The 24,113-nt window shown below is 36.5% G+C and overlaps 2 protein-coding genes across 2 annotated transcripts; both read left to right on the forward strand.

Annotated features, from left to right (window-relative positions):
* The first annotated feature begins 5,252 nt into the window (after positions 1-5,252).
* LOC149028715 (putative F-box protein At2g36090) lies at positions 5,253-11,038 on the forward strand. The gene is made up of 2 exons (XM_089138747.1): positions 5,253-5,781; positions 8,770-11,038. The coding sequence occupies exon 2, from the start codon at positions 8,790-8,792 to the stop codon at positions 9,909-9,911; it is 1,122 nt and encodes a 373-aa protein (XP_088994873.1). The 5' UTR covers positions 5,253-5,781; positions 8,770-8,789; the 3' UTR covers positions 9,912-11,038.
* A 4,884-nt stretch (positions 11,039-15,922) lies between these two features.
* On the forward strand, positions 15,923-21,332 carry LOC149028716 (protein trichome birefringence-like 10). Its single transcript, XM_089138748.1, has 4 exons — positions 15,923-16,645; positions 17,045-17,434; positions 18,758-18,916; positions 20,302-21,332. Exons 1-4 carry the CDS (start codon positions 16,203-16,205, stop codon positions 20,678-20,680), a joined length of 1,371 nt encoding a protein of 456 aa, XP_088994874.1. The 5' UTR covers positions 15,923-16,202; the 3' UTR covers positions 20,681-21,332.
* Positions 21,333-24,113: the final 2,781 nt, after the last annotated feature.

A 24,113-nucleotide genomic window follows, 5' to 3' on the forward strand; every position in this document is an offset into this window, starting at 1 on the left:
GTGGAAGTTGTGTGGAATCTGCATGGCATGTATTCCTTTCTTGTGAATGGGCAAAAAGGATTTGGGCGGCAGGACCGTTGGGTCTGAGAATAGAAAGATTCAGAAGCCCATCAATAAGGGATCTGTGCAATCCCTTTATCCTCGATGCAAGGATGGATAAAGCATCAAAAAGATGGATGGTGTCTGTTTTTATAATTACATGCTACTTTATTTGGAAAGAACGGAATAATAAAATCTTTAATAAAGATATTCCCAACCCCATTAGAGCTCTAAATAACATAGTAAGTTGGATCTAGGATTTAAAAATCACACCACAAGAAAGTTTTGAAACCTCACATCACCAAACACAAACACAACCATCTAAGCCAAATACTTGTTTTTGTAATATTTTAACTAACTTAAATCTTTGTCCAACTTTATTGTGCGCAGGGGTACATAATGCAGAACTAGACAACACAGGGTGGAGTGTGGGAATCGTGCATGAAGGGCAGTTAAAGATTATAAGCATAGGGGGTCTAGAGAAGGGAAACATCGTTGAGGCACTCTTGATTGGATTAAAGGAAGGAATAGATCAAGCACTGCACCACAATATTCAAATACAAGATATATGGTGCAATAACAAAGAAGTTCGTGATCTACTCATACCACTTAATCACAGCAAGTGGCCGATATCTCATGTCCCAATTTTGATAAACATATTCACTCAAATTAAGGATGCAAACCTTAATAGTTTTTGTGATACCATACTCCACCAATGGCTCATGTATTTAGCATTTCAGTCCTCTATAGACTTTAGTAGGTCATATGTAATAGACACAACTACCTTATGTATTTGTTATCTTAATTAACAAAGATATTTCTTTTTCGGAGCAAAAAAAATAAGGGAGAGAGGGGCAGTTGAGCTACTTTATTTTTTTTGGGAGCTAAGACATGCACAATAATGAAGCTGGAAAGTATATAATTTGACTATCCAATTCTTTCTTGCTTGTAGGGATTTTTTTTTTGACTGTGGAAGTGGCCCAATAGGTAAAACACATCTAAGTCTTAAGGTAATTATCCCTCTATAAACTCTGAATATTTTTCGAAAAAAGAAATTTCAACATTTTAATATAAGAGAAATTTATTTGTCAAGCATACAATGGAGGATTAATGGTAAAACATCAAATTGAGTTGTTTAAAAGTTAGGAAGTGGTTAGTAGTATCTCTCAAGAGATAATGTAGTGTTTATTTTCAAATTTGTTAGGTGATTATTAGTTGATTTGAATAAGTTCGTCAATTATGCATATGATGATAGTTAACCTTTACAAAATGGAGAACAAGTTGCAAATTTTAATAAAAGAGACATTAAGTACCTGGTAAAACAAGGGGGGAGAGAGAGAGAGAGAGAGAGAGAGAGAGAGAGAGAGAGAGAGAGAGAGAGAGAGAGAGAGAGAGAGAGAGAGAGAGAGAGAGAGAGAGAGAGAGAGAGAGAGAGAGAGAGAGAGTTATATAAGGATCTTCTATCCTCGAAAACTCTATATTGACGTCTCTCCGCTATACATTCAAGAGGGAGGTCCACCTTTAAACGCTAACAATGTAATTCTCCTGATTATATGATGTTGGATGATTAAGATAGGATTATTCTTTACTCTCTAGAGTAAAGAAATCAAGCTCGAATCAAGATGTGATATCACATTGTATCTTCTTTCTTTCTCCCTTTCTTTCTTTTTTTTTTTTTTTTTTTTTTTTTTTTTTTTGTTCTTTTTCTTTTTTCTTTTATTATTTTTTTTTTATAATGATAAAAGGATAAAGATTCTTTATATAGAGCTTAAACTGCAAATAGTACAATAGTTACCATCATTTGAACCATTACTGTCCATATTACTATTACTGCCTATATTACTTCTAGCAACCTTACATGCTAGGTTAACAAAATAGTCTCTAAGTGTGGATGATTTAAAACTGCAAAAGCCAGCTCCCTTTGATTCTTTTATTAGGTTTACCGAAACCGTTGTTAGTATTAAAGGCCATGCTCTTTTTATGTGGCCATTGGAATAGATCAAGCACTTCCTTTGATCCACACCTAATTTCACCTGCTGGATGTCCAAGCTTTGTGCTTGGACTAGGCCATTCTTCATTCCATAGAGCAGTGCCACCACCTCATTAATTGTATTAATGCTCCTTCTTTGTAATAGCAAAGTCAGCCTTTGCATATTATTTCTACACTCTGCTGTATATTTTTTAGTTGTGCATTATATACCCCTGCACATAATAATGTAGGAATCAAAATTCCGTACATATCTTTTGAAAAGTACACAAACACTTATTGTTAGTGATTTGGGGGGAAACCTTGAGACAATACTTTGTTCATACTCTTTAAGGCTATTGGCCAATAATTTAAGCTCCCTATCCATTTAGACACACTATTTAAGACTTTATTGGGGTTGGGGCTTGATTTATTGAAAATTCTAGCATTTAGTTCTTTTCGCACAAAAGTAACAGGCTATAACTTATAACGAGCACTAAAAGAACCACCAAGTTGTTTTTTGTCTAGCCGGGTCTTAGGTAGTAATTGATATAGAGTTGCAATTTTAAGTCTTTGTGGGAGTTGTTCCAATCTCAATCCTAGAGGTCCTGTTACCCATATTCTCTTGGTCCATTCACAAGAGAGATAAAAATGTGTGATGCTATCTTTGCCTCGTTACTGCAAAATTCACATTAAGGCTATAACTCCGTTGATTGGGATAGAAAAGATTTAACTAGCAACCATGCATTGAATAAACGCCAGAAAATATATTTAAATTTTGGTGTAGTAATAATTTCCAAAAGAACTTCCACTATGTTGAAATATTAGGTTGGAAAGTGGGGTATTTTTGTCTCGACAATGAACTCGCCATTTGTTGAGATTAATCACACCCACGAGTCATTGGTTGGAGTAAGAGACAAAGAAGAGAGAAGAGATTTGTAAATGGTTGAAGATAAATACTCCTTATTTGACTATACACAATGTGATACTTGAGCAACTGTCACATTCCTATCCCAGAGGATGAAGTATGGTTTCCATCAACCTATCTCTTGCATTTTGGATCCATAGATCAAACCAAAAAGACGTATCTTTACCATCTCCAACTTTCCTATGCACCATTTTTTCTAAATCCCATATGATACTACAAATAATTCTCCATGGACAAGAGCCTTTTTTTTTTTTTTTTTTTTTTGTCACAGGGTTAAAAATACTTGTTTCACTAAAGTATTTTTCCTTAAGAGTTCTAGCCCAAAGGGAGTAAGGTTGGCTTATCTTCCTCCATCCTTATTTCAAAAGTATTGTGCATTACTTCATACTTTTTTTAGTAGACTAAAATGACTTCAGGAGAAATGATGTGGAAACACATTATAATACAAAGATCATTAGAACAAAGCCTAGGTTTTAGGGAAGTCTAGTGCTTTAACAAAACTTTGCTAGCAAAACAAAGCTGATGTTTGCTAATGAACCCTGATTCTCTATGGATCCAGGTTATGTATGCAAAATACATCAAAAGACACCCCTTTTCTTGAATGCATTGCTCCCTCTTATAGTTCTTGGGGATGGCGAAGCATACTTGTGGAGGAGGTCCTCAAACAAGGTTTGGTTAAACAAATGGGCAATGGGGCTACCATTAACATTTACAAGGATCCTTGGCTCCCTTCATTACCTTTTAAAGGTAATTCCTTTCCTCCCCTAGGCCACAGCCCGATGTGAGTCCAGAATCTTACTGGTTGGCCAGAAGTACAATGGGATATCCCATTATTACATTCCCTCTTCACACCCAATGAAGTCAATGCTATTTTGAAAATTCCCATCCTTTATAGTGACTCACTTGATAGATGGATTTGGTACAAAAACAAAACTGGTGTTTTCTCTGTTAGACCTACTTATTTTCAATGCTTGGCTATGGCAAACTCTCAAGGTAATATTGCTTCAACATCTTCTTTCTCTACATTTTGGAAACAAATATGGCATATCCCCACCCTCCCAAAACCAAACATTTCTTATGGAGATCATCTCATGAAGCAATTGCAACAAGCAATTCTTTATTTGTTAGACATATCAGTTCAGCTCCTTTATGTTTGGTTTGTGGATGTGGCAAGGAAAGTGCTTGTCATGTCTTATTTTTTTGCTCTCATGCAAAACGTTGTTAGGAACTCTCTCCTTTGTGCATTGACACAACATAATTTAGAGGAAGTAATATCCATGATTGGATGGCTTTTATCCATACAAAATTTAAGGATTGCAATGATTTGGCTAGAGTCAACCAAATTTGGAATGCTTTAGCTTAGAGTATTTGGAACACTAGAAATGCTTATCTCTTTCGTGGTATTGATGCTTCGGTTACTTGCACTATGACTCACTTTTTTTTTTTGTGTGCAGATATATAAACTTTCAACATAAGTATTGGTGATGATAGAGGAAGGCAACCGATTGCTTTAATTCCTCCTATGGAAGGTGTGAGATACTTTCAGGTATTTGTGGATGGTTCTTGGGATGGGGACACAAGCAAGGGTGGTAGGAGTTGTATCTTATGGGATTCAGTTGGCATCTTTGTAGCAGCACAGTGTTTTGATTGCTTGGGTAGCTCGGCAGCAACTCTTGAGCTCCAAGCTATTAGAGATGGCTTACTTCTTAGGCGAACTTTAGGAGTTTTCAATCTCCAAGTAAATTCAGATTTTCTACTTGCAATTTTGGCACTTCAAGGTGCTCATAGTTCCTTAGATTGGATTTGTTGAAGTTTAGCTTTTGAGATTTTGTGATTCTCTTTAGATTTCAACTATGTTCATTTTAATTTTATCAATCGGTCATGTAATAGGTTTGCTGATTTCCTTGTTAAGGGAGCCCGTCTTTTCTCTCTTTCTAGATCATGGTGGAATGTCCCACCTCTTTTAATAATTGATTAGTTCGTCGTTATTTTCTAGGTCTCCTGGCTTAAACTTTTTTATTTAATGAAGCTCTTATCTTTTGCAAAAAAAAAAAACCATTGGAACTTGTACGTATGGAATTACTGAATTCCATACATGATACAAATAAACGGATTTCTACAACACACCAACTTGTGGCTTAGATGCTGAGAAAGCAGTATCTGCGGTTGTTCTTGTGAACTACTACAGGAGTAACAAAACCCTGATCATCTTCAACTCTTGCCCATTGGTTTATTATAATAATTGTGTTGATAGGAAAAACCCCATTCTGATTTTTAACTTGTAAAAAAAATAATTGTCTGAACCCACACGTCAGGTGTTGTCACCCTCGCCCCAGTTGGTAAGTCGCTCATCCATGACAGTGGAGAGGCCAAGATTGAACACTTAGAAATCAACAGGTCACCAAACAATAACAGTGACAGATATGGAGGCAATGATGCCTCTGATTCTAAAGCTCGTGCTTTGAATTTTGTGATTACTTTCTCTTGCTCGCATTGCACTATTAAGGTTCGACTCTGGATTCTGGGTTACCTTGACGTCTTCAATTTCCTGATTTCCTGAAGCTAACTTGCGTTCTGGTTTAAATTCTCTCTTGGGTAGCTAGCAAACTATTGTCGGCAGGTGGGTTCAATTAGGTGTTGATCGTTATTCTTTAAATTTCCTGTTTCGGAACACGTTCAACTCGGAAGTCCGGGTTACCTTATCTTCGAATTCCAGATGCTCTGGTCTCTTTGAACCTCCATAAAATTCTCACTTCCATCCTTGTGGCTATCTTTAGTTACTGGTTAACTCTATTTTTGAACGGCTAGCATTTGTCGGCGAATCGATGTATGAGGTGGTGAGCCGCAGGTGAGTTCCTCTGTGCTCTCATTTGTTGATCTTCTGTCTTGCGCACCCTCTGAAGCCATTTGGTTTTGATTGATTTAATGTTTTATGCTTTCTAGAACATAAACAATTCACCAATATCCGTTGGAATCGCATGAATACATTCTTCCTCTATCCCTCTATCCCTCTATCGATGCCTCTGCTTCTGCCTCTGCTAGCGAATTTGTCCATGGTACCTCTCAAGAAAATTAAACATCTTTTATGGCTGTGAAGTTTACAAATTTGTTTTCCCCAAAAAAAAAAAAAAAAAAAAAAAAAAGAAGAAGAAGAAGAAGAAGAAGACAGAAAGAAAGAGAGAAAGAGAAGAAGTTTACGACTTCGAGTCATTGATTCCTTCTTTTTTGTTAGTGTTTAGAAAGAAAATTTTCGGTTTCTGCTAATTTATGTGAATGTGATTAATTTTGGTGAGACGGTAGGCAGTGGGTGATTGGACTTGAGGATCAAGAGATACCACAAAGTGAATGTTTTGGGTGCTTGGCTCTACCATTAACAATTGGGGGCCGCGCGGGGGGGGGGTGTGATATAGATGACTACATATCTCATTGAAGTGGAGATGTACTTCGGGTGTGTTGTGTGACAAACATATGCCCATTAAGCTCAAAGGAAAGTTCTACAAGATAGTTTGATAACTATGGGGCAGAATGGTGGGCAACCAAGAGGAGCCATTAAAACAAAATAAGTGTAGCAGAGATTAGGATTTGTGACAAGAGTAGGGGAGATAAGAGTAAGGAATGATTATATTATATCCAACTTGGGTATTGCACCAATTCAAGACAAGTTAAGAGAGTGCCACTTGAGGTAGTATGGGCATGTCGAAAGGAGGCCATTAGAGGAATTTGTAATGAAGGTTGATCAGATCCAACTAGATAAAGCTCAAAGAAGTAGGAGGTAGCCTGAATTGACTATTAAAGAAATAGTACGTAAGGATATGCATGTGCTAGGATGACATCTATATGAATGCTAATAGAGTTGTCTAAAAAACTAGGACCCATGTGGTTGATCCTGTATAAATAGATGTTGCTGGAATGCTACCTTGACTGTGTTTCCTAATTATCTTCAGGCTTTTTCATGCTTAAATTTATTATAGTTACTTCTCTTGTCTCTTTTACTTAACCCAAGGATTTGCATAGCCAACCCCATTGAGTTGGGATAAGTTAGGGGTGTTGTTGTTGTTGTTGGTAGGCAGTGGATACTCAACTAACTCCTTGAACTGTAGCGAATCTCGTTGAGTTGGGATAAGGTTATGGTTGTTGTTGGTAGGCAGTGGATACTCCACTAACACCTTGAACTTAAAAATAAATATATTTGTATTGGTAGTTCCAAAATGGGGGAATGGAAGGTAAAGGAGGAGAGTTGATGAGTCAGTTGGGTAGTGGGCATCATATATAGAAGGTCTAGCCATACCTGTAAGCTGGAATCCTGGCAGCAAACTTTCTTATGCTAGAGTATTATAAATCAAAACAGAGTTTGATGGCGAATTCTAATTCACATAGCCAAACCCATTTAGTTAGGAGCAGGCTTAGCTAAGGGAAAGTATCAGGTATTGATTGTTCTCTGTTGTCTGTAATTTAAATATCGAAGCAATGTGCAACACAGTTATACTGTTATTTTTATTGTTTGAGTTTGTCTGATATGCAGTCTGAGGTATTGGCTCATTACACTTTTAGAACAGATCTGCCTATTTTGTGCTTTGTGCAGTAAGTTCAGAACTGTGCAGTTTAGAGTTTTAGATTCCAGCGTTCATACATGTTCCATCACAAAATATAGGTTTAGGCTGATTAAAGTTATAATATATCGCAAGCTTTTAAATTCTGAAGTCTGAACAAAATTATGGTTTTTTATGTTTCTTATTGGCGAGCAACTAGTATATACCTTATCCTTCTTGCAGATGTAGTAGTCTCGTTTGTGCTATCATTTAATATTTGCTCAGTTTTCTGTTACATATGCCTGTATCTCTTCTCGCCTCTCTATGGAGTCTATCCGGTTTAGGTTCTTCATTGCCAATGGAATATGAATTGTTTCATTTTGTTTCAAACAGCACTGAAAGTGATGCCTCAAGATCGACTTCTCTGGAGTTCCAATCCTCATTTTTTTTCTTTTTCCTAAGAATCACCTTGAATCACCACATAACATGTCGATAAGAAACAGAGAGAATTTCTCAAAATGAAAACTCTTTTGTTATTCACATTCTTTAATGAATCCATCCTTTATGAAGATCATATGGCTCATCAGATTCTAGTTAAGACCTAAAAGAAATGGTTCCAGTCCAAGTATTACCTGGATACAGCACAAGGCAATGGAAGCAAATGGATCACAGGTTGTTTCTTTGTAGTCTTTAACTTTAGGCACTAGAATGAACTCTCTGACGATTAGTATGGTTTGGGAAATTGCATGCCTCATTATCTTCTTGTCAGCATATCTATTGATTGATTATTGGAATCCTTCATTCCTTAAAATAAAGACTTTTTGATGCTATTGGGAATGGTAACAAGTAGAACTTTGATTAGATGCACACAATTATTTGAACAGCAAGACCTTTTCCTTAACTCTTAGAAAGAAATATGAAAAGATTTTTTTTTTATTCAGGAGAAAAACACACTGGTAAATAGGAAGGAAGAGACTAATATTTTCATCAGTGAAGTACATTTAAGATAATGTTCCACCAAAAATAAGCTGCTGCAACATACATGTTTATGCAGAATGGTAGCTTGGTTAGGTTGAAGAAAACCATCCTGTTAAATAGGGATTGCTTGAAAAAAACTTCATTCACATCTACTTGTTACTACTTTTTCTTTTTCCTTTTTGTGCATGTTCATCTGGAAGAAAATTTCTAACCCCTCTTGTTGTGTTGGATAAATAATCTCTTTAGTTTTGTTGAGGTCAGATCTTGGTCTGCCTGTACATTGAGAAGAATATTGCATCAACATTTACTTTCTTAGATTTTATTTTCAGGTGATCATAATTAGACAATAATGCCGACTGCCCAGGTTAAAAGTATGGCATCATTGAGCAGTGATCTATTCTATGACATATTGGGACGTCTTGATGGTGCAGCATTGGCAAATGCAGCATGTGCTTGTGCTGCTTTCTGCTCCATTTCAAAGGAAGAGAGCTTATGGGAAAAAGCATGCCATTCTTTATGGCCCTCAACTAATAGGGAGGATATTAAGAATTTGATCTTATCACTTGGTGGATTCAGAAAATTCTATGCAGACTGTTACCCGCTCATTGTGAACAAGAATGTGCCTGGGGTTGAGAGTGATTTCTTTTCTATATATGCTGAAGAATGGTTTGATGCTGAGTATTATGGTGAAATTGATGAATTTGAAAATATTTCGCCCTCTGATTTCATCTCTATTGTGGATGTCAGATATAAAGACAAAGTGATATACTCCAAGGTTCTCTGGGGCATTCCCAATTCGGATGGCTTCGATGGTTGGTTTTATAACTGTCCTTTCCGGATTGATCTTCTTGACTTATCAGATAGAAATAGAGTTCATGAAAATGAGGTTCTGCTCTCAACCAAGGACGGTCTGCCACCAGTTTCATCCATTGAGAGGGAGAGAAAAGATGGGAAGCTTTGGAGGGATCTCCGTGATGGAATCCGGCTTAGTTGGATCATTGTGAACAAAAAGGAAAAGCAGGCTGCTAATGTGGCAAGCTGGAGTCCACTAGGTGGTCAAAGGCATTGGCCAACAGATAAGGATTTCTTGATACGTTTTGGATCCATTCTTCCATCCAAAGATATCCTTCCATGTCAAGTGGTTGAATGCATCCTTGTTATGAAGTTTAGAGTGATTCTCACCGAGGGAGAGGGTACCCTGACTACCCTCAAGCTAACAGAGCTAAGTATGCTGCTGAAAGACATGGGAGGCTCTCACATTAATGGAAGGAACAGTGTGCTTGTACTTAGAAAAGCACTGAAATCTCATAGGAGCAAAAATTACAGTGAAGCTCTGGAATCCTGTCATCTATATTCAAAAGCCCAGAGTGAGTTAAAGGAGGAGGAAACGAGAAACGAAAGCCGTTTAGACAGGCTTTGTCTCATAACTGGTATTGCTGCATTTATCACATTCTGTTACTGTGTCATATGAAATTCAATACCCTCTTTACTGCCTTGGTTGGTGGACTTCTATTTAGATGGGCAAGGAAGCAGAGTGACTAAACTGTTATGCTATCTTTTACCATAGGATGTCTTGACACTTAATCTTAGCCCTTAGGTAATCAAATGAGTTGGAGCAGAAGTACAGTAGAGTTACACTTATACTATGCAAGGTTTGAAATTTGTACTTTCACCAAATTTTGATTTCTTTGGGGGGTGTCTGTTTCAGTAGTCATTTTGTTTTGACTTCTGTTGAAGCTGAAATATTTAGAACCACTTACTGTGGCATAAACTCTTCTATACACTTACTGTGACATTGAAGTGAAACCTTTTATTATCTGGAATTTTGGCTTGAGGAGGAGATTTTGGAGATTTGAAAATCAGAGACAAGGCATAATTCCCTATCTTTAAGTTTCAGGCTTGACCTGAAAGGCAGCATCAGCATGCAATACTATGTGGAAGGCCATCTGGAAATTTAGTTGCCTTTAGATAGTCTTGACACTATCAATTGGAGTATAACTATGGGAGAGATGGTTCTAAAACAACATCTTATCAAATTCTCTGCTTAAAGTTTTCTTTATCAGATGGAATCTGCCAATTGACTTTGGATCAAGGAACAGCATGAACAGATGTAAACTTAATTAGACATCAAGGAAGGATGACTTGTTATTGATCAACTTGATTGGTTCATATATTTGCACTTGATGGTACATGCACTTTCATAAACAAAGGGCGAACCAGGTATCAAAGGCTTCCATGCAAGTAGAGTCCAGTGAGCAAATCTTCTATGGAGTCTCACCCCCAACAATTGTTGTTGAGACGTTTTAATGTCTTGACCTCAAACTACAACTATTGGGGTCCACCAAACACTGCCCAAGGCCCATTGTTAGGGTATTCCAGTCCTATGTTAGAAATCTTCCCAATAGTGAAGAATTTTGAATAGAATGAGAACCTTGATTTCTCCAAGAGTATGTTTGGTTGCAAGGCAAATGGGAAAGGGAAAGAAAGTGAAGTGAAGTGAAAAGAATTCTTTTTGTCCCTTTTATGTCATTTTGGTTGCACATGGAGTAAATGTATTAACCAAGTTGTTTGGTTGGTTGTACAATTGATGAAAAATTAACGTAAATTTTTTAAAGATTAACCTATTTTATTTCAAGTGCCTTCAATGGTATTCAATGAAACAAGACTACTAGTGCGGCGTTTTGTATTGAAAATATGACGTGCCCTGTCAATCAACCCAGACTTTGCATACATATTGATGACGGTATTGCAAATATACATGTTTATGTCCATTAGCTTAGGTTTTTTACAACATTCCTTGGGGGATTTTTTTTAATATTTTTTATAAGTAAATTAAAATTACATTTTTATTTGAAATATGAAAATTATTCTAGTTAGAAAAAATAATATCCCAGTAGTCGAGTTCTTAAATTATTTTATTGAAAAAATAAATTTCACTTTACATCAAAATATTTGCATTTCTCTAGCAATAAAACCAATTGGAGATTGTGTTGAAACTATGCGCTTTAAGTGGGACATGGACTTGTCCCTTTCATTCAGCTTGGATTAACATCGGTCTACATCATCCTTACTGGATTATAGCTAGCCAAAGAGCACTTTGAAAGCTGTTTTTCGTACATTGTCATTTTCGATAATTAATTCTAAAATAGTTTAGAAAAACTCACCAGATAGAATAATTTGTTCTTACTCTTCTCTCAAAAATTCTACTACTGATCCACCAAATTTGGAACTACTATCTTTTTTTCTTGCGTGATATTTCAAAATAATACAAATTATTCTTCTTTTTATATTTTTTAATACTTTATGATCATTTTTTTTTCTTTTTTGTTAGGATAATTATTGATGCCCCTTGTATTATTATTATTTAACTATAAAATTACTATTTCTCCCTCACTTTTAATGGTGTTAAGAGATTGTTAAAGTTGTGTATATACAATGTCCATTTTGCCCTTCGCTTGAATTAATGATGACCCAAAAGTAAGGGTGTCAATCGGTACGGTTTCGGTAATTCGGTACGGTTTCGGTGCGGTACCAACTTTGAATAATGAAAACGAGAACCGCGCATGCGGAATTTAAACGGGAGGGGGTACGGTTTCGGTATTTACAAAAACGGTTCGGTACGGTTTTCGGATTAAATCGGTACGGAAAAACGGTTTAAACACGGTATTTAGTGCGATACAATTTTGGTACGAATGAACTTATGCCACTTTTGTTATTAGTTCATTAAGATCCTAATGAAATTGTGATCAACCAATCGATATAATTTGAAATTAACATAGATAAAACAAATAAATCTAATTAATAGAGACAAAACAAGTAAATCTAAGAAGAGAAATAAATGATGAAACAAAATTTTGAAATAGGGAATTAGGGATAGGGAAAAGGTTAAATGTTTTAATTGTAAAATTACAATTTATATCTCTTAATTTGGCACGGTACAAATTCGGTACGGTTTCGGTACGTACCGACGGTATGAGTACCTAAAACCGGAACCGCATCAAGAAATTGGGGTTCAGTTGGGACGCATCACACGAATTTTGAACGTAATGCTGTACGGTGCGGTTTTAGACGGGGCGTGTTGTGGGTGGGGTTAACGGACGGTTTCGGTACGCAATTGACACCCTTACCCAAAAGATGATATTCCATACATTTTAAAAAAAAAAGATGTGGTGATACCAAGTTTGCCCTTAAATTATAATCATTTTAGATTTCAAATAGTCAGATCTTAGATCATGATGATGAGATGACAAAAAGAGTAAAAAAGTAATAAAAAATCTTAGATTATTCTATATTTTTTTAAAAATCAATAGTGTCACATTATTACTTAACTAATGGAACTTAATACTAGGGGCATCAATAATTTGAGGTAAAGTCTAAGATTATATTAATAATTTAAAAAATACTAAAAATAAGATATATTAAAATTATAGTACAAGGGGTCATTTGTAGTTTTAACTAAGGGTGTCAATCGGTACGGTTTCGGTAATTTGGTACGGTTTCGGTGCGGTACCAACTTTGAATATCGAAAACCAGAACCGTACCGTACCGAATTCAAACGGTACGGTACGGTTTCGGTATTTACAAAAACGGTTCGGTACGGTTTCGGTATTAAATCGGTACGGAAAAACGGTTTAAACACGGTATCTAGTGCGGTACAATTTTGGTACAAATGAACTTATGCCACTTTTGTTATTAGTTCATTTAGATCCTAATGAAATTGTGATCAACCAATCGATATAATATGAAATTAACATAGATAAAGCAAATAAATCTAATTAATAGAGGCAAAACAAGTAAATCTAAGAAGAGAAGTGAATGATGAAACGAAAAATTAAAATAGGGAATTAGGGATAGGGAAAAGGTTAAGTGTTTTAATTGTAAAATTACAACTTATATCTCTTAATTGTGTACGGTACCAATTCGGTACGGTTTCGATACGTACCGACGGTATGAGTACCTAAAACCGAACCGCATCAAGAAATTCGGTTTAGTACGCATCGCATCGAATTTTGAACGGTACGGTACGGTGCGGTTTTAGACGGTACGGTTCGGTACGGTTAAACGGTTTCGGTACGCAATTGACACCCTTAGTTTTAACAAACAACAAAAAGAATATTACACCATTAAAAATAAAAAAGGCAATTGTGATTTCATAATGAGCAGGATAAAAATTATATATATATATATATTATTCTCATAATATAATTATGAATTTTTTTGTACAATCGAACAAGTGAGATCATTATGATCCAAATCCTTTAAATAAAAGTTTAAAACCACCCTTAATAGATAATAAACTTTAAAAAAAAAAAGAAGCTTGGTTACATGACTTGTGTATAGTTTTATGCTTCAACAAAAAAAGAAGTGTATAATTTTATGCAATGGAGGAAGGATATTTTAGAAAAATGAAAAAAAATAAAAACATATATATGTTAGGCATTTTTCAAGGATGGAGTGCTATGAGAAATGCTGGCAAAAAATTTTCTTTTACAATTTATTTTTTTAAATAGATTGATTGACGTTTGACTTGATATAAAATAAATAAATATTTATTGTGGTGGTGCTATCCATGTTTTTAGCACCCCTTCCTACCGCGATAAAAAAAAATCATTTTTATTCATAATTTATTTATTTGTTTTTAACGAAATGCTAATGATTAATTTGGACTCCTAAGTTCTTGATGTATCACCTGAAGTGTTATTCTTTAATATTTGTTGACCTTTTTATTGCATTTTTTTAGTTTACTCTTAATAAATTATTGTAAGAATAATTTGATCGTGCCATCCATTTCCCTAACACTCCTCTCTCTCTCTCTTTTTTTCTCAGACACCGAACTTCATTTATTCAAATAAAAATACCTGGATAGCTTACACATAAGGGAATCAAAGAATAGGACCTAAGATAAAAAGGGGGTGGGGAATTTTGATACACAAACCGATTCTAGGAACAATGTTTAAACTATTTCAAGATACCATACGATACTAGCCGATACGTATCCATATTTGACCAAACCAATACGATACATCTCGATACGTCTTTTTATTGAATTACACTAAAATACATTAACCAAAACGATAAAATACTTGATATAGGACGATGTATCTCTTAAAATTATCTAATCTATATGATACTCGATACCGATACTTTAAACCTTGTCTGGGAAAGTACTTCAGACCTGACAAGCTCGCCACGAAGTTAGCCTCTCTCGAAATATGTGAAAAAGTGCATTCTGTGAAAACCTCTAACGCTCCTCTCTTTTCCTCACTTTTTTATACGGAAATCTAATCTTGATGAGGAGGTCGGTGAAGGGTGAGGTGAAGGTCTTTGTTAGGTTCTTTGCCATGAGGAAAGGAGACAGAAAAATAAATGGAGATGGACATATGGGTCTTCGAGCTCTGATTTAGTTCTTAGCTATGAAGAGAAGAAGGAAGGAAATGTCGATGAAAGATTGAAAAATTCACTCACATATCTCTTAGAGGGAAAGTAAGGGAAAAAATAAAATAAAATGAAATAAAATAAGTTAAAAAGAATAGAGAATTTTGTGTAACGGGACACATGTCGCTATCATAGGTGTAGTGGGACTGTGGGAGCATAAATCCGTAGAGGATCCGGAGTTTCCATATTGTTATCTTACATTTATCTAAAATATCTACAAGGTGACTTCTATTATATTATTGTAAATAGATTTTGCTGAATAATGATATGGACAATATGAAGAAACTAAAACATATAAATACAAGAATTATACTTTTTCTATATAAAAGAGATTTATTAAAATTAAAGTTTGTAATAAATTAGAAAATTACCTAGAATAGATTCTAGAAGATTATAATAACTAGTATACCTAAAAAAGAAAATTACAATAAATAAATACCAAAAATTCCAAATACACACAATATATCAGATAATTTTTTTTGGATAAAATATAATATCAGATAATAATTATTTTTATATTTAATAGCTTCAATTCTAGAAGTGATATAGGAATTAGTTTCCAATTCCACTGCCCAATAATGTTAAAATCATTTCGACTTTGCTTGGGTCTTGTGCATCTAATGCACAAGACCATTAAGTCAGCCGTCGGATCAGAATTTCGGTCAAAATTTTGATCTAAATCATTAAAATTCAACGGTTGAAATTAAATTTCGACTGAAATTTTGGATCCAACGGTACGAAATCTCGGCTTGACGGTCCCAAGCAAAATTAAAGACGGAAATTTTACTCAAATGCAATGGTAGAATGGTCTGGTTTGAACCAATTCATATTTCGCCTTGACTGATACGAACCACATAATCTCTCTCTCCATGAGATGGAGTCATGGACACACGACTCACTGTCACGGGCCACACAACACGGAGACATGACGCTTCCGGCTTCCCCCATTATCGCACATTCCGAATTTTCCATCTTCTCTCTGCTCTTTCTGATTTAAATTATCGGTTTCTTACAAGTATTTTTCTTTTCCTCTTTTACTTCGTTTTCATGGTGGTGGTGCCATTCTTGGGTCTGTTAAATCTTCCCACATAGCTTTCACCAGGGAAAAAAAAAATATTCCTCCCACACAGCATAAATGGAAACGCCCTTTCCACCTTGACACTCTCATCTGTCTGTATTCTCACTTGCTTTCTCGTTCTGGGCTTTCTCGTTCTGGAATTCTGTCCTCGGCTGACACTACCCAGTTTCAATAACCACAAACAGCACAAAGAACGAAAACAGCATACCTCTTCAACCGACCATTTGAACAAAATTTTCCTCACTCCAAATGGTGAAGAGCCCATCTCCCCAAGACCCAGAAACAGTGTCTTCTTCGGAGGTTTTGAAGAGGAACAATCGTCTGAGACCTCAAGAACACTATTTCGGCAATCTTCGCATGTTTGTTGTTACTTTCTTTTGCTTTGTTGGCTGCTGCTTATACTTGGATTACAGGTTTGGTACTAACGGGTCTGGGAATCGGAGACAGTTGCAGAAACGCTTATGGTTGGGATTTGAAAACTGGAATAGAGTTGAAAGGGTGGGATTCATCGAAGTCGGTGGTGAACGGTGTGATTTGTTTGATGGAGAGTGGGTTTGGGATGAAAGCTATCCGCTTTACCAATCCAAAGACTGCAGGTTTCTCGATGGTGGATTTCGTTGTTCTGAAAATGGTAGGCCGGATTCTTTCTACTCAAAGTGGCGATGGCAACCCAAAGATTGCAACTTGCCCAGGTTCTTAATCTCACATTCTTTCTTTCTAGTTTCTTCTCCAACATTTTTCCTATTTCTCAAATGTATACCTTTTCAGTTTTCAATTTTCTTCTTCACTCAGAAGAATTCCAATGTTTCTTTCGTCCACTAGTTTGGATAATTCTTCTTTTCCTTTACTTTCTTGCTTTCTTTCTATCATCGTTTGTATTTCTCTGTACTTGTGTTGAAATCATTAGCTTTTTCTGTAAAATTTTGGATTTTCTCTGAAGTTTTCCGAGACTGATCGTCCAAATTAAACACCTACTTTGTCCAGTTCTTGATTTGGTCTGAACAATTCTTCAGTGTTCTTAGCTTTACCCGTGAGATTCTGGATTTGCTCTGCAATTAAGTAACGACTTGGATTTCCCTTTTTTTCTTAAGATTTAATGCAAAGGAAATGTTGGAGAAGCTTCGGAACCGAAGGCTGGTATTTGTTGGTGATTCAGTTGGTAGAAATCAATGGGAGTCCATGCTCTGTCTGCTCTCAGCAGCAATTCCTAATGAGGATTCAATTTACGAAGTGAATGGCAGTCCAATCACAAAGCACAATGGGTTCTTGTCGTTTAGGTTCAGGGACTTCAACTGCACTGTGGAGTATTACAGAGCTCCATTTCTTGTGTTGCATGGCCGTCCACCAGCTGGAGTTCCAGGGAAGGTAAAAACAACCCTAAAAGTGGATCAACTGGATTGGAGCTCTGCACGGTGGAAAGATGCAGATGTACTTGTGTTCAATACTGGTCACTGGTGGAACTACGAGAAGACCATTAGAGGGTACATACTCTATCAAATGAAGATAATTCTTATTTTACCCTCTCTTTCATTTTTATTTTAGTTATTAGTTTTCTTATATGTAATCAACTAGATTTCGAACAACCCCAATTTTTGGTGGATGTAAAAACCCTTGAACCTGCCTGGGTTTAACAGTTCAGGCCCCCTCAGTTACACAAAACTGTCTCCATACCCATGTGACACTTCACTCATGGGGACTCAGACCTTGGACCCTGTGGCCAAAGCACATTGTCCTAAACCAGCTGAGCAAGCTCAAGGGGTAACCAGAGTTTAAGTAACAGCAAGAAAAGCAAGGGATAACAAAAACTAACTTTTAAGTAATCTATATATAGAGATTTAAAAGCATTATCAAAGTTCTGCAAAAGGTTGATTTGTAGAATAGGTTTTCTCCCTGTTGTCAATGTCGAAAACCAATCACTCTGCACACGAACAATTTATGTTGGTTTTAGTCATTAACAGAGGAAGGAAATTTGATTTGAGTTAAATAGGTTTTTTTTTTTCCGGCTGAGTAAAACCTTCAAACTTTGAAGTACTCCCCCACCCCCCCCTTTTTTTTCTTCTTGAGTTCTGGTTAAGTTTGGAGTGGCTTATTTATTTTGGATGTTGTTTTTTGAAAAGCTTATTTGATAGTTGGAGAATAAATTAATGCTCTTATAATTCAGGATTTCATTCGAAAATATTAGGTGTAGTATAATGAGGATTTTATAGGCCTTATTGGTAACTAAAGGATTGAATGTCTTTATAGGACTAATTAGCTAGAAATGATCTCAAGACTATAATTGGATTTGGCACCTGCAATCAGTATTCACCAGTATGTGTACTGGTCTATACACCATTACGACTTGACTGTAGTTAGTTTGGTTATTTATTTTATATGAGATCCAGATGACAGTGGAAATATAGGAAAATATTGTGAAGATTATATTATGAGCTGACATGCTGATCAATGTCCATGATAAATGAAAATGCTTTCTCTGGTTCAAATGGTTTTTCCCCACTCTGTTATCAAATCATCTGTTGAAGTGCTGATTTTCTATTCCTCATAATTTTTGTATTGCTAGTTCTTATTCTTGAGTGGTTGAACTGTGAAATCATATAAACTATCTCTAAAATAGATGTTGTATGGCAATTACATGATGCTGGAATTGTCTAGGAGATGTCAATTTCTTAGAAGATTTGAGAATTGGGAAAGCCAAAGTGTCAACATGATCAGAATTATAATTTATTTTTATGGGTTATGCTTCAGTATCAATGTGAAAATCACAATTAACCTGTATACTCAACTCTTTTTTTTCTTTCCATCAGGGGTTGTTATTTCCAGGATGGGAAGGAGGTACAATTTGATATGAGCGTAGATAGTGCATATCAGAGGTCAATTACCACCTTGGTCGACTGGATTGGTAGGGAAGTGAATATGAGCAAGACACAGATCTTCTTCCGCACCTATTCCCCTTCACATTTCAGGTTTGTCCCAATAACTTGATTAGTTATCTCAATAATATTTTCATTTCAAATTTTGTGTGTGTGACTTTGCAGTTTGCATTTAAGCTTGACAGTGCTTAGCCCCTATTACCAACGACCAAATGAAAAGGAAAACATGAAAGAACTAGGATTTGATATTTGTTGAAGCTTGTGTGATACTGTTTTTGTACTATATACACCTAGAAAATAAATCCAAAATTTTGGGGAAGTTGGGAGCTTTAAAATTCAAGCCATCCTTTCCAAAAGATCTAAATATTTGTGCTGACGTGTAAAAACTCATATAATCCATATTGTAGGTTAATTTAATATCTTTACCAATTATATTTGAAAGAAAGTCATAGCCTTGCAATATTCCCAAGGGTTGTTTTATGTAATATTAAAATGCAAATCAAACTGAGGCATGATTGACCAGGCTGATTTGCTTGTAGAAATCCTCCAAATAGTGTCCATTTAGTGGCTAGCTGTACCCTCAGTAGCTAAGTTTAGTAATTGTTAAACCTTGTGTACTCACTTCATATCTTGAATTGCCATCCTGTATTTTGGGAAGTGAGCTCTTTGAATGACTTTAAGTCTTTCATCATTCATGGTTTTTTAGATTTTTATCACTAAACCACCCCAACCCCCATAAAAGAGAAAAAGAAAAATGGAAGACTTTATCTTTTTGGTGGACCCTGTCCTGAGGGCCCAAAGAACATTGGGGGAGAATTTTATTCAAAAGGACTTCATCCATTGATTGAGTCTTGGCCACACAAATTAATTCATTCATGTTTTGAATTTTTATGCTGGTTGGAATAGAATTTGTAATTTTTTTCTTTATGTGTCCATGCCAGCTTGACATTCTTGCAGATTAGCAGCTTCTTAATACTTGAATTTTCTGGGTTTGGTTAATCTGTTTCCTTCATGTTGGACTTACTGATTTGTTTACGAGTCATAAGGGTTTGAAGCTGAAACATTTTTTAGTTGTTCTCTCCTTCAACCAGTCTGTCTTAGCTTTTTATAGCCTACTGCTACTTTCGTTTAACCAATTCCTTGAATTATACGTTTTCCAGTAGCTCTGTGGAGCCTTCTTTACTTTGAAATTGCTGTCGTTAAGGTTCACACTCGAGTCTTTTAGGAATTTTTGTTCTGTGAATCATGAGACCATCATTCATATAGTCACTTTTGAGTATGTATACACTTTTGGGAGTGTGCTATTACTCATATGAGTTCTCTCACATTTAAGTACATTAATGTGCTGAGCTTCTGGTTATCTCTCTTTAACCTGCCAGCCAGCATCAGGTCCACAAAGGAATTTAACTCTATTTTGATAATTCTGGATGAATGTTGACATGCTTTATGCAAATTTTAATACTACCATGACTTTACAGAGGTGGAGATTGGAAGGATGGGGGCGCCTGTCATTTGGAGACTCTACCTGAACTAGGTCCATCACTGGTTCCATCCCAATCTTGGCCCCAGTATACCATAGTAAATGACATACTACAAGCACACTCAAATAAGCCACAGGTGATGGGATTGGATGTGTTGAATGTAACCTATATGACCTCACTGAGGAAAGATGGTCATGCATCCTTGTACTATCTGGGACCAAATGCTGGGCCTGCCCCCATTCACAGGCAGGATTGCAGTCATTGGTGCCTCCCTGGGGTACCTGATGTATGGAATGAGCTCCTATATGCACTCTTCCTTAGGCGGGAGCTTGCTCGGACTCACAACTCTACTGTATCTCCTCCGGCACAAGTGTGATCCCTGATTATCCACTGGGTTGGAAGACTGATGTAGATCATACTAATTGCTAGCTAGGGTAAATTTATCTCCTCAGGCACAGGTGTGATATATGAAGCTCCCATCATCACTTGGTTGGAGGACCGATGTAGATCATACTGATCGCTAGCTTAGATAAATTTGGGGCCAATGGATAAGAGAAGAGACATGGTCATGGTTTGTGATGTGGTCATGATCGGTGATATTTTCACATGAAGTCATTTCAAAGGTTGATGAGTTTCAATTTTCTACCAAAACAGTCATCGTAAGCTGCGGGGAGTTCAATTTCTGGAGCCTGTTGGACCTGATTGATGCTTCAAAGTTCAGACATACAGAAGCATATATTTCTGGGGTGCGTATGAACACATGATTTTCTTCCCAATGCAACAGACGAGACGGACAGAACAACCGAAGTATATAACTGGTCAATTTTCGACTTGATCACATATTGTAACTGTTAAAAAAATAAATGATCCAAAATTTTATTTTACTTTGTTGTATTCTGTATAGAGAAAAAACAATATTTTCCCCATGTGTGGTTGAATACAGAGAAAGCTGTGAACCTTAGCCCCTCATCACTGATGCAGGAAGCTGAGGATTCTGATTTATCTAAACTAACTCTGATAATAACAGAGAGAAGGTACTATAGTTTCAGTTTTACAAATTTAGTTGATGTTGGTAATTGAGCATTACTTCATCAGCCATTTCGACTTGCATCTCTCCTAAAACTTGGAATGCGGAAAGTAGGGCTGTGGGGGGTTGGTTTTTTTTTTCCCCCTTCTTTTCGGGGGTGGTGTTTAGGGTTGGGGAAGAGTTCCACTGCAGAACACCTTAAATCCTTTTTGGCCCCATGAAACGAAAAGCGAAAGGCCCTGATGGGAGAGCTATGTGCCATTACAAACTCTGCTCTGGACTTTTGAAACTCCAGTGTTTCTGGCTTTAAAGTTGTTGATTGGCCCTGATGGGAGAGCTCTGTGCCATTACAAACTCTGCTCTGGACTTTTGAAACTCCAGTGTTTCTGGCTTTAAAGTTGTTGATTGGCCCTGATGGGAGAGCTATGTGCCATTACAAACCCTGCTCTGGACTTTTGAAACTCCAGTGTTTCTGGCTTTAAAGTTGTTGATTGTGTAATGGTGTAACGGTTCTGGTTTACATTTGGTGTTTTGGTACAACATCTTTTGCTCATCTACTTATAACCATTTTGGCATTCTTTCGTAATTCAACACTTGATGTCTCTAATCCTATGTCCAGCAACCATATTTTCCAACATTTCCATAAATTTCTAGATGGTACTAGAGAACCATGATTCGAACTTCATACGAAAAAAAAATCTGAGTTTCCTTCTTGAGGAGTTCAGTAAATTGCAGAGGTTTTGGTGGGAAAGCTTGGGTTTAAATAATTTTGAAGGACATTTTATTTGCAACGGAACATGGAACCTGTTGTGTTTCTTTTCTCTGATAAGCATCATCATTTGAATAGCTAATTGTTCACTTTTATGTATCGTATTGGTAGATACTTGAGTGCCAAGTTGGATCCAAACCAATTCAATCTGTGACTTAAAAACAAGATACAAAGGAAACGAAAGAAATTGTCTTAAATTGCATTGTAAAGGGATGATTCAAGAAAAACGGAACATGCCGAGAAGGGGACTTGTTCATTGCTGTAGATTATAAAAGTACAAAGATTTTTCTTTTGGGTGAAAGAATAGAATGAATCGAGGGAGAGGAGAACTCATCAGAAAATTTCCCCCTCTTTTGCTAAATCTAAAGGATAAAGGCAACTCATCACCTCCTTGCCGCTGGAATCTTCAGGAAATGAGAATGAACCCTGAAGTCTTAAACCCACTGCGTAAATATTGATGCCACAAACCAAAATCACGAACCCAGAGCACAAGATCAAAACACTCTAAAACCATCCCTTTCTCATCTTCAGGCGATCCCAAACCAAAGATCCCAACAGAAACAACCCCAAAACTCCAGAAGCTAAATCAGTTTCAGGTCTCCTCCTAAGACTCAACAAAAACATCAAAATACAAACACCCAACAATCGAGAAAGCCCAAACTTAATCCTCCGTGTCCTCCTTCCCCATCCCTCAAATCCTCTCCCTCCGAAACCTTTCCAAAACCCAGATCCTCCACCATATCCTACTCTAAAAGCTTCTCTGATAACATAATCAAGCGATTCTGGCAAGGCTTTCGAATTAAATGCAACAAACGCAACGTATTGGATCGCAGCTTTTACAATTCTTTCCCACGCAAACCGTCTTCGATTTTTCCTCGCAGCAACAATTGGAATCCGTCTTCGATTTTTCCTTGCAGCGACTGGAATCCGTCTTCGATTTTTCCTTACAACGACAATTGGAATCTGGGTCGGCGAAGTGCATAATCGAAGATGATTTAGATCTGGGTTCGCCCATGAAAATGTTGTGAGAGGTGTACTTCCGAACGGAGACGACGATCCAACCTTACTCCCATGGTGTGAAAGAAAACCTTCTTTAGAGAGGAGAGCTTGGTGTGTGAAATGTATACCGTGCTGCATATCGAATGTGGAGGAGTAAAATTCAAAATCTCTGCTGTAAATCCGCTTGAATTTCTTATGCAACAAAACGAATGGTCTTTGGGAAATCTTCTCTCTTTAACAACCAATGAGCAGAGTGTAAGTTACACATTCAAAATTTCAAATTTGGATCGATCGGTAGTTAACACTTAACAGAGTAACAGTTACACAATAGGCCCTTCAAGCAGAACATTGTGGTTCGTGGATCTCCAACTTGTGTTATGTTTAGGGCCTGCTAGAAAATGATTTAGGGCATGTTTGGTTACGTGAACTTAGAGATTTGAAATCTCTGCATTCATAAATGCGAGATTAATACCCGTTTGGTTGTGAAAATCTCTAGATTCATGAAATCTAGAGATTCATATTTTTATACTAAAAACGTGAATATGTAGATTTATGGGTACAGGTGAAATCTAGAGATTTTATCTCTACTATAAAAACGCTAAATATCTAAGCTGCGTTTGTTTGCAAAGGTGGGGTGGGAAAAAAAAAACATGTAAGTCCCATATGTGGAGGGAGAGGGAAATGAAAAGAAGGATTTTGTAGAAAAGTGATAGTGGTGGATCCCACTTTTTACTTTTCCCAACTTTTCCACAAAGTCCCACCAAATATGTAGAATTTTAAAATGCCTTGAGGTGGGAAAGTTGGGTTGCCACATCACAGACACTTGTCTCTCACTTTCCCACATCAAGCAACCAGACAAATTATCATTTTGAGATTTAAGAGAAAAGTAATAAATCTACACTTTTTCAAGAATTTTTCCACTTCACCTTTATTCCAGCAAACAAACAGCAGAATCACAGATGAATCATGAATCCATAGATTTAATTCTACATATTCGGTTAATCAAACAGTTAA

This window comes from Hakea prostrata, chromosome 1 (assembly GCF_041222555.1).
Source record: "Hakea prostrata isolate BN-2017 chromosome 1, UWA_Hpros_2, whole genome shotgun sequence".
In the NCBI taxonomy this organism is placed as follows: domain Eukaryota; kingdom Viridiplantae; phylum Streptophyta; class Magnoliopsida; order Proteales; family Proteaceae; genus Hakea; species Hakea prostrata.

What these genes read in the sequence shown, in the direction of transcription:
- LOC149028716 (XM_089138748.1), top strand. Translation starts at nt 16,203, where the DNA reads ATGGTGAAGAGCCCATCTCCCCAAGACCCAGAAACAGTGTCTTCTTCG. An exon ending in AAAGATTGCAACTTGCCCAG is followed by an intron (nt 16,646 to 17,044) that starts GTTCTTAATCTC and finishes TTTTTTCTTAAG; the next exon opens with ATTTAATGCAAAGGAAATGT. An exon ending in TACGAGAAGACCATTAGAGG is followed by an intron (nt 17,435 to 18,757) that starts GTACATACTCTA and finishes TCTTTCCATCAG; the next exon opens with GGGTTGTTATTTCCAGGATG.
- LOC149028715 (XM_089138747.1), top strand. Translation starts at nt 8,790, where the DNA reads ATGCCGACTGCCCAGGTTAAAAGTATGGCATCATTGAGCAGTGATCTA.